Source organism: Cervus elaphus, chromosome 9 (assembly GCF_910594005.1).
Source record: "Cervus elaphus chromosome 9, mCerEla1.1, whole genome shotgun sequence".
NCBI lineage: Eukaryota > Metazoa > Chordata > Mammalia > Artiodactyla > Cervidae > Cervus > Cervus elaphus.
Window position 1 is genome coordinate 66,327,631 of NC_057823.1, and position 11,556 is coordinate 66,339,186.

General features: G+C 36.6%; 1 protein-coding gene and 1 non-coding gene across 4 annotated transcripts in view; both read right to left on the reverse strand.

Annotated features, from left to right (window-relative positions):
• FAM114A2 (family with sequence similarity 114 member A2) overlaps positions 1–11,556 on the reverse strand; it is a 35,968-nt gene that overhangs the window by 23,284 nt on the left and 1,128 nt on the right. For all 3 annotated transcript variants that reach the window (XM_043913366.1, XM_043913367.1, XM_043913365.1), the window contains exons 2-8: positions 8,015–8,256; positions 7,573–7,672; positions 7,076–7,168; positions 3,712–3,803; positions 2,452–2,586; positions 1,765–1,923; positions 1,000–1,123 (exon numbers count right to left, since the gene is read on the reverse strand). In XM_043913366.1, the coding sequence (XP_043769301.1) occupies positions 1,000–1,123; positions 1,765–1,923; positions 2,452–2,586; positions 3,712–3,803; positions 7,076–7,168; positions 7,573–7,672; positions 8,015–8,242 (931 nt within the window). In that variant the 5' untranslated portion in view covers positions 8,243–8,256. The remainder of the gene's footprint in view (positions 1–999; positions 1,124–1,764; positions 1,924–2,451; positions 2,587–3,711; positions 3,804–7,075; positions 7,169–7,572; positions 7,673–8,014; positions 8,257–11,556) is intronic.
• LOC122701132 lies at positions 10,954–11,058 on the reverse strand. Its single transcript, XR_006342979.1, has one exon. It is a non-coding gene; the product is annotated as a U6 spliceosomal RNA (small nuclear RNA).

Here is an 11,556-nt window from a genome sequence, read left to right on the forward strand (position 1 = left end):
TATCAGGACTCTTTACACAGAGTAAGATATTATATAAATATTATCTATTTAGCAAGATATTATATAACCAGATGATTGGTTTAAGAAGATGTGGTATACACAGGGCTCTGGGATAACCTAGAGTGGGATGGGTGGGAGACAGGAGGGGACATGTGTATACCTATGGCTGATTCATGTTGATGTATGGCAGAAACCAACACAACATTGTAAAGCAATTATCCTCCAATTAAAAATAAATAAAATATATTCTACATCACCCATTAAAATTACCACAAACCAGAATAAATCCCTGCCCAATATTCATTAATTAATACCCCATCAGGCAGAAGGCCATAGAAGAAAAAAAATCTATGCTATCAGCTTACATTGAGACAGGGCATATTGTGCCTTGCCCCAAACCTTGTAACACTCCCAATCTGCAGGTTAAAAAAACCTAATGGCAAAAGTTAGAGATTTGTAAAAGACTTGAGATCTATCAATGCTATTATTCTTTGCCATTCTGTAGTGCCAAACCCCCATACCTTACTGTCCTATATTTCTAAAATAGTGACTTGTTTTCTGTGATAGATCTCTGCAGTGCATTCTTCAGTATCTCTGTACATCCTGATGACCAATATCTTCTTGCCTTCACTTGGAATGAACAGTAATACATATGGACTCTAATGCCACAGGGCTATGCAGAAAGTCCCACTTATTTTCCCAGATATTAAAAGCTGACCTTGATGATATAGAGTTTCCTCATAAGTCAGTTCTAATACAATACGTAGACCATTTGCTGCCATGCTCAAGTTCTTTGATAAATAGCCAACAAGGTACCCTGTACTTACTTCAGAAGCTAGTTTCAAAGGTACATAAAGTTCCAAGGAAAAATTATACTTTTGCAAGACTAGTATAAAATATTTAGGACATATGATGATTATATATGTACTGATATCTACATATGTACTGCACATAAACACACTACATCCTTTCCACTCAAATGCTGGATTTCCATATTACCTTTCTTCTCTTCCTCCTCTTCTTCACAGAACTCTGCTAGGGAAAATGCTTCTTTGAGTTGCTCCAATTCAAGTTTTAGAGTCTCTAATTCTTCTCCACTTAGAGAATTAAGAATAGATTTCACCTGAATTGATACAAGATAATAAGCATGAAAAAGAAAAACATTCTCAAATGCAGAAGAGGTTACAGATCATAGTAAAATTAAAATTATCAATTCACAAGCTCTTAAGAACCTTAACACAAGATGAAAGATAGGGAGAATTTGTGCTTCCAAAAACAATATAAACCACTGCAGCCATACCAGCCTGAATGCACTTCATCTCGTCAAAAACAATATAAACAAGAAATTTATAGAAATTAGTGCTTAACTCAGCTTAAAAATTAGGAGAAAATGAAACAGTCTTGAATCAATTAAAAGCTAACAGATAACTAAATCCAAATCGGCATTTTAAGCCAAAGAAACTTATAAAAAGAAAAAAAGAATAAGATGAAGGACAAATGATAGATGTACTATTAAGACATCTTTATTAATCTGTCCATTTGTCTTTAACAAATTTAGAGAAACAACACTTGACTCATTCTATTTCTAGCAATTAATTCAAATATTAATTTTGTTTGTTTGTTTTGGCACAGTATTTTCAGAGTGCCTCAAGCCTCTACCTGACATACATTTCATTTTCCAACTGCACAAAGAAAGGAAAAGAGACTATGCAGTGTGCTTTTACTGAAAGACTATCCCAGATGAAATTTTTGGTCTGGAATTACCTTTATTTCACTTTCTCGAGAGAGCATCTCCAGAGCTTCTAGATGTGAAAGGCCTTGAAATTCATCAAAGAGTAGCCCATAATGAGTTTTCTTGTCTGTTTCCATGGTAACCTCATTGGAAGTCCATAGTTCTTCTTTCTCCTTTGCCTCTCGTAAAACCTGAAAGAGAGGTGGAGGCGTTTTACTGCAACAAGTAACAAAAGCTTAAGGATGAGTTTTGAAAGTCGAGGGAAGCAAAACTGAGATGAATAACACTGCTCTTTCATTCTGGAGCTGTGATTCAAATCAGAAAGGCTCAGAAGCTGCAGGGAAAATATGATCACATAATTTGCTCCTACACAGGGTAAATAACACCCTAGGAACCAAGTGTTTTTCTGAACATGCTTTTTACTGTTAATCTAATAAACAACCCTAAAAGGGCTTGGCATCTTATACTGCATTGACAAGACATTCTGAGGGAAGGAAAGAGGAGGCAAAAAAAAAAAGAAGTGCACATTTTTTCTAAGCATTAGAGCTGTGTATCCCCTCACCAACAAAAAAACAAAAAAAAACAAAAAAAAACCTTAACTTAAAAAAAATTCACTAAAAAGTCCTCAAAAGGAAATACTAACAAGGTCCCAAGTTAACACAGGCAAAAATACAGATCAAAATAGAAACAGAAAGTAAACAGATAAATGCAAATAGTACCTGAGACAGTGTGGAAGTCCGGTTCATCAGACCCTTGGTTCTTTTAAATCCAGGATCCCCTTCTGCTATTACATCCATTGTCTTTTTTCCAATGAATTCTAAGGCATCCAAACCCCCACTGATAACACTCTTTCCCTAGGAAACACATGCAACCTTGTCACAATAACGTTGAAGAAAGACACCTGCATGTTTTGATCATGTTAAATAGTGGATAACAATACCAACTGGCAAGAAAGTGAGGCAACTAAAACAATCATACTGCACTTATGGGAATGTAAAGCAGTATACTCACTTTGGAAAACAATGAGTATGTCTGAATATATGAATATCCTATGACCTAGCAACTCTACCCATGGTTAAAGACTCAAAAAAATGTGTAGAGGTTCATCAAAAGACATACAAGAATGCTCACAGGAGTACTATTATAAAAGCTAAAAGCTGAAAACTACCTCAACACTTACCAACTCTGGAATGAGTGTTACACAGTCACTCAATGAAACACAACAAAGAAAATGGAATACACCACACAGCCATACCATGAATAAATTATACAAACATAATAATGAATGAAAGAAACCAGATACAATAGAGTACATTTTTTATGATTCTTTATATAACAAGCAAAATTACTGTATGTTGGTAGAAGACAGAATTGTAGCTACCTTAGACAGCAAGAGAGGGAGGTAGAGAAGACAGGGAGACAGCACAGGGGAGACATCTGATATACCACCATGTTGTTTCTTAGTCTGAATATGTTCACATTGTGCAAATTAAAACTGAACACTTATGATTTCATTTTTCTGAATATAGGTTATACTAAATAAAAAGTTAAAATAAAAAGTACTAGCTATTGTCATGCAGGAGATATTAAGCTTCTTATATAATCCTTTCAAAAATGTTTCTAATCATCCATGGCTTTATAAGTATTCATCATAAACATTTCATTTTCCCTTCATTTAAAAGATGTAATTATGAGAAAAATATTTTTGTAAAGCAGAGAGGTTTTTCTAGGACCAACAAACTAAGAATTCTTAGTCCATAAAATATTATGTACATTCCCATCTCCTCCTCCCTCTTTTACTTCTAAGTTTTTCAAGTAGCTCTCACTCTACACTTAAGATCAAAGTGAATGATCTTCAGCAATTTGAACTCCCATAAGAGTAATGAGTCCCCAAGACTTTTAAGGAAAAAGAAAGAAAGAGAGACAAAACCCATTATAATCATGGAAGGAAGCAGGCCACCTTGGCAATTTTTACTCACTGTGCTCTGAACAGCAGTAGAGATGGTCGAGAACACCCCAAACGGCCCACTCATTGGAGAGGAGTTTCCATTCTCTTTGGCATTTGTCTCTCCTATAGTAGGGAAGGGATGTGTAAATATGGACAGTCCATAAACAAGTTTGCTTTATTAGCATCTATATGAATTTTTAAAAATCGGATCTTACTTCCAACATACAAGGCCTTAGCATTTTTCAAGCATTTTAAACCATTTGCCTATTTAAAATAAAAGCTAAGGCAACTTTTTTTCATTTTTATTTCAAAACAAAATCCAGTCTTTCGAACAACCTACTGACTATACATAAGAGACAACATGATTTTCTGCACAAGGTAAAACCACAGGGTCAGAAAAAAGATCAGTGTCACTGAGATTGAAGACCTGGTGGAGGGGAGTGACTACAAAGGGGTATGGGGGGTGGTAAAAATATTCTTGTGTCCTGTATATACAGATATAGGAAATATTCTATATCTGAATAATCACAATGGACTATGATTACACAGTGTAAAGAGGACTGTATGTTTGTCAAAATACATAAAACTATAAAAAGCTGGCCCTCTGTTCTGTAGATGTCAAACCTGTGGATACTCATTTTATATAAAGGACTTGAGCATCTGAAGATTTTGGTATCCACTGGAGGGCTCCTGGAACCAATCCCCATGGATATTAGGGGATGACTATACCTAAAGAGAGTGAACTTTATGTAAATTATTAACTCAATAAATCTGATTTTTTTTAAAAAATCCAGGCTGTTTTAAACTTTATCCTAGAAAATTACGCTTCTTCATAAGATTCAGACATGCATTACGGAGACTTTTTTTTTAATCTGTACTAGTAACACTAAAATCTCTTATAGGAGATCAACAAATAATCTACTGTAGGGAAGACTTTTGCTTCCAACTATGATGGGCTCCCTGGTGGCTCAGACAGTAAAGCATCTGCCCACAATGCGGGAGACCCGGGTTCGATCCCTGGGTTGGGAAGATCCCCTGGAGAAGGAAATAGCAACCCACTCCAGTACTCTTGCCTAGAGCACTCCATGGATGGAGGAGCCTGGTGGGCTACAGTCTATGCGGTCGCAAAGAGTCGGACACGACTGAGCGACTTCACTTTATGATGGATTATCTGACGTCAGACTTGCCCTCCTACCACAGCATCTAGAAAAGTGGACAAAATATAAAGAACAATTATCTCCAGATACTAGACAACAGACTATACTGGACTATGGTTCAGGAGAGAAAAGAAAAAAATGAAGAGAATTCTGATTGGTTTGCTTTCCAGATCGCAGCACAAGGAAGGGAAACCCAAGCAGAACATAGTAGTCTTACTAAGTGGAAGAAACAGGCGGGAGGCCAGGAAAGCTGAAGCACCTGGGAATTTGCAGGTCAGAGTACAAGTATACCTCATTTTATTGCACTTTACTGCACTCTTCAGATAATGCTTTTTTTTTTTTTAACAAACAAGGTTTGTGCAACCCTCCATTGTCAGATTAACGGTTAGTATTTTTCATTAATGAAGTATTTTTTAATTAAGGTATGTACACTTTTTTAAAGATATGCTACTATACACTTAATAGGTTATAACAGTATAAATTTTTACATATGCTTGAAAAATTAAAAAAAAATTTGTGAGACTCGCTTTATTGCAATATTCACTTTATTGAAGTGGTCTGAGACTGAACCCACAATATCTTCAGACTTTACTGTACTGGAGAGGAGGGAGCTACAGAAGTAAAGATTTACAGCTATCTACACAGGTGTGCCCTTGAGTCTTTGGCTGAATACTAAGCTATTCTTATATTGGAAGACTCTATGATACTGGGCAAAGAATGACCATGAAGCTGTAAACTAAACAATGCCCAAAGCTCATGCTAGGCTGAGAGATATTTGACTTCCAACCAATCAAGTAGACAGACCTAGTTAAACACCTAGAAATTAGATAGAAACCTCAGAAGGGTCAGAGGCTTAGTAGCTAAGCTAAATTAGCACTTAAGGCCACCCTAGATTCACCCTATTAGCTTAAAATGAAGTCTCAAAAAGAACAACCTAATCTACAAATGGGTTTCCCTGGTAGATCAGCTGGTAATGAATCTGCCGGCAATGCAGAAAGCCCCGGTTCGATTCCTGGGTCGGGAAGATCCCCTGAAGAAGGGACAGGCTACCCACTCCAGTATTCTTGGGCTTCTCCAGTGGCTCAGACGGTAAATAATCCACCTGCAATGTGCGAGACCTGGGTTCAATCCCTGGGCTGGGAAGATCCTCTGGAAGAAGACATGGCAACCCACTCCAGTATTCTTGCCTGGAGAATCCCCATGGACAGAGAAACCTGGCAGACTGCAGTCCATGAAGTCATAAAGAGTCAGACATGACTGAGTGACTAAGCATGCACACGAGCTACAAATATCTTCACTGCCCTCCAAACAAAACTCACTCCCTTTAAAAGACAACAAAATCCACTCAACTATGTAACATTTTTAATTTCCAGCGTAAAAGAAATGAAAAATGTATCCATAACCAAGAAAAAATACTAGTCAATAGAAAAAGATTCAAATGTCAGAGATGACGGTATTAGCAGACAGGGACACTAAAATAAATACATCAGAAGGTAAGAAATGGAAAATTCAAAGGAAAAAGAAACAAATGGAATTTCTAGAGTTGAAAATATAATAAAAATGAAACTGAACATCATTCAGTCGTGTCCAACTCTTTGTGACCCCACGGACTGTAACCTGCCAGACTCCTCTATCCATGAAATTCTCCAGGCCAGAATACTGGAGTGGGTAGCCATTCCCTTCCTCCAGGGGAGCTTCCCAACCCAGGGATGGAACCCAGGTCCTTTTAAAAGTCATTGTGTGGACTTAATAGCATTAGACACAGCAAAAGAAAAGATTAGCAAAGACACAACAAAAACTATGCAAACTGAAGGACAGAAAAAAAAAGGCTTAAAAAAATGAACCAAACTTTAGTGACAGTGCAACAACACCAAAACTAACACATTAAAACATTTTGTCAAGCCACAACAGATTCACATTCAGCTAACTCTTAGACTCTTACTCAATTGTGCCAAGCAAAAAGCTAGGCAATTTTTACATTCTACATTCATGGTTTTATTTAATGTTTTTAACAGTCCTCTGCAATATAAAATATCATCCCCTTGCATAAATAATGAAAAATAGACACCTAAGTGGTTAAAGGACATACATCTCTGTCAGTCAAAGATTTCAAGTCTCCTTTCTCATCAGTCCCATGATGCCCTGAACATCACAGTCCATAAACATCTACTGAAGAAATGAGCTGAACTATTCCATTTCAATCTATAATTCTAGGCTGTAACATTTCCATACACTGACCTGTTGCATACTGGCCTTCTGTTGAAATTTCACTAGGACTAGGGATTCCAAGGGAAGTCTCTGCCTTCTCAATAACATTTGAAATACCTTGTCCTGATGAGAAAAATGATAACAATTTCATATTTGAATATTATTTGCAATTAGCCACCAAAACTTAAGAAACAAACCAAAATTTAAACCCACAGATTTTAAAATTCATTACAACTACAAGACTTTACTTTGACCTTATATAACTGATCTTTGGGAGTTTATCCTTATCTCTTCCCCAAAAAAATTGATTATCACTAAATAACAGCTTTATATTTATAATTCCTAAATGTCAACCTTCTAACGAAAATTACAAATTCTAGTGGCAGTATAAATCAGCCCATCATTCTAATGCATCCTCAAACTATAAAGTCTCTGCATAATCATGGAAGAAGAATGATTAACAAAGTCATTTTTAACACAGATCTGTAGCAAAATAAACACAAAAATTAACAAAATGATGACCTTACCTACTGTGGCTACTGTAGCTGAGGCTGAGGAGAGCAAGGACTTGCCCCAACTGCCCCAATAGCCCCATCCGGACTGGGGTACATCTTTGGAAACAGTCTCCTATTTTTTCCAGTAGCCAGAAAAATCAAAGGCAAAGAAAAATGGAAAAATTAGAGGAAAGTCAGAGTGCATACACAAGATATCTAATTACTGGCCAAAAGTATGGCTGAACAAACACATACTGTGTGGCTCAAGAAATGTACTGACTGGCAGACGTATGTTACCTGCATGTAAGTATCAAATAGCAAAGGCAACTACTCATAAGCATTTATAGAACTGAGAAAATTTAATGTTTTATGGTTATAAAAGGAAATAAATAATTATAATCCCAATTTGGTATTGATTCCATATTCCTTTTAGCCCCAACATTTTTTAATCTCAGTGTTTTAATAGATACTCTACTTTGCCTGCAGCCTGTGATGCCTGAACAGGGAGAACTTCTGTCGCAAGGTCACTGGAAGGTTTGGACTCTGGTCTTTTCCGAGTAGAAGCTACAGGTTCTGATTTACTCTCTGACTTGGCACTTTGGTCAACTGACTCAAAATTCTTGGCTGGCTCACAGTTCTCATCTTCACGGATGGGAGTTGCTTCAGTTATCACTGCATTCTCAAGATCATCTTTATTCGACATGATTATATCATTGCCTGGTAAAAGAAAAGCCCCCCACCCCAAAAAATTAATTATAGGCTTTTTTTTCCTTGTTACTTGTTTAAACTTTTTGAGATTATCACTAAGTCACGTGCAGGTGTAAGAAATAATAGAGCTCTAATATACTCCACCCAATTTTCCCCAAGGTAACAGTTTGTGTAACTATAGCATTTCATAACCAGGATACCGATATATACCACCCCCTGCTCTAACTCAAAATTTCACCAACTTTACACTCATTCACACAAGTATAATTATTTCTATGAAATTTTATCATACGCAGATTCATGTAATCATTACCACAGTCAGGACACAGAATAATTCAATTCCAACGATCCTTGTGTTTTAGCTATCTTTAGCCACTCCCATCCACCTCCTAACACACAGTAATCACTGACACTCTCCATCTCTATACTTTTGTCATTTCAAGATGTTAGATAAATGCAATCGTACAGCATGTAACCTTTTGAGTTTTTTCCACTCAGCAAAAGTCCCTCAAGATCCACCCAAGTTGTTGCATCAGTAGTTTCTCCCTTCTTATTGCTGAGTAGTGTTCCTTAGTATGGATGCATCTCATTTGTTTCACCATTCACCTGTTGAAGGATGCCTGGGCTGTTTCCAGTTTAGGCCTATTACAACTAAAATGCCTATAAACATTTATATACAGGTTTTTATGGGAATATAAGCTTTTATTTCCCTGGAATAAATGACCAGTGCATGATTAATTTTATAAGAAGCTGCCATAGTCTTTACCAAAGCAGCTGAACTATTTTACATTTCTACCAGCAATATACAAGAAATCGTTTCTTTTTATTCTCATCAGCATTTGGCAGTGTTATTTTTTATTTGAACCATTCTGATATAGGTGTGCTAATATGGGTTTAAGCTTTATGTTGCATTTCTCTAATGGCTAATGATACTAAACATCTTTTCATGTGCTTGCCATCTGTATATCCTCTTCAGCAAAACAGCTATTTTTATCTTTTGCTCAATAATTGGATTTTTCTTTTTGCTGTTAAGTTTTGAGAGCTCAATTCAAGTCCTTTGTCAGACATGTGGTTTGTAAATATTTTATTCCAGTTTGTAGCTTATCTTTTCAACCTCTTCATAGTTTTCCACAGAGCAAAACTTTTTAGTTTCAATGAAGTCCAATTTACTAACTTTTTCTTTTACTGACATTTTTTTAAAAACCTTATTAGTTATTAATCATCCCTATCTCAATTTTTCAGAGAGAAGATTATGAAATTTCAGCTATCAGGATAAGATTTACATCACACCAGCTTTTGAATAGCAAAGTTAACCAATTCAATTCCTTCCAGAAGTACAGATCTTTAGTGATTAAGGCAAAGATATTATTGGTCTATTTACAAACAGGAGATGCTGATTTCTGAGATAACAAAGTATCACCGGGGAGGGAAAAAAATGCATTTCACACATACATACACACACCCAGGCCTTAAATATGTATAAGCACATATCTTGTACCTATATATACTAACTACGGGCTTCCCTGGTGGCTCAGATGGTAAAGAGTCCGCCTGCAATGCAAGAGACCCAGGTTCAATCCCTGTGTTGGGAAGATCCCCTGGAGAAGGGAATGGCAACCCACCCCAGTATTCTTGCTGGAGAATTCCATGGACACAGGGGCAGTTCATGAGGTTGCAGAGAGTCAGAGGAGACTAACTCACACACACACAATCTAACCACATAATTAGACCCAATCCATCAATGCCATCAAAACATTTCTAACACACTAAAAAAGAGAGACATAATAACAACTGAGGCAGGCTGTAAATAGCACTATAATTGAGGTACACAGAAAATTTTTAAAGGACAGGAAGCAAGGAAAAGTATGCGAGGATCAGGAAAAAACATTCAACTTTAAATACCTGAAAAAAGCACAGAACAGTGATCATAAACTGGGATTCTGAGTTTCAAATCAAGCCTACAGAGGTTTTTGTTTGGCCTGCGGAGTGTTTGACACTTTTTTATACTAATTGGTGTTATTAACACTTAAAAATCAGACTTCATATACTTCATATCAGACTTCAACAGAAATCTCCAACTTCCTTTGTAAAACCGAAAGATTTGACAACACTGGGCCCACATTCAACTTGGTAAAAACTAGTTCATGCCAAATATTTGCTGGGATCTTTTAGACAGGGTAGTGCTCTCTAGATCCCCATAATCTCCACCCAACTCCATAATTCATTTATGTTACCTGAGTAGCCTCTGTGGCATCTGAACTTGCAACATCTGCCTTAAAGGGCACTTAGGACTTTGGTTTTTTTTAATTTTTTTTTTTTTAATTACGAAAGCATGATAACAGTTACAGGAGACTTGGAAAAACTGAACAAGGTTACATATGGATCCACTATATATTACAATTATTTTTTTAAGTGATAAACTAAGATTTTTAGTTGGAGTTTCAATATAAAACACTCAAAAATTAATAGAATGAATATACAGAGAAATAGAAGGATATTAATAGAATGAATATCCACGAATACAATGAATTAGAGAAATGAATATCCATTAATAGAATGAATATAGAGAGAAACAGAAGGTCTACTACCTGAAAAGCACTGTGAACCAAACCAACATAATTAAGATTTATACAATTTTCACATAACAGTTGAATGCAAATTCAAGTTCCCATGACCTATAAACTACAAGACACTGGAGCATATCCAAAAAATATGGAAGGCTTCATAAATTTGGGAGTCATTCTTGAGCAGGGCCCCTGAACCATCTCTGGATGGTTCCAATTTTAGTATATGTGCTGCCAGAGCGAGCACAAGGGCACTTAGGATTTTGACAGATCAAGACGCCAATGAGAGAATTCCAGGGAGTGGAAACAACACAAAGGAAAGTTCAAAGGTCTGAGGTATGACAGTGTGGAATGCGGACAGATACCGGAAGTAGTTTTTATGAGGATAATGATGGGGAGGCATAAAGCTAGAAAGATAGATTTATATATATCATACATCCTAGACCATAGAGTATATGATACATCATACATTATATGATACATTATGCATTTCTAAAACATAAAGGAAATCAGTCCTGAATATTCATTGGAAGGACTGATGTTGAAGCTGAAACTCCAATACTTTGGATACCTGATAGGAAGAGCTGACTCATTTGAAAAGACCCTGATGCTGGGAAAGATTGAAGGCAGGAGAAGGGGACGACAGAGGATGAGACGGTTGGATGGCATCACCGACTCAATGGATATGAGTTTCAGTAAACTCCGGGAGTTGGTGATGGACAGGGAGGCCTGGAGTGCTGCACTC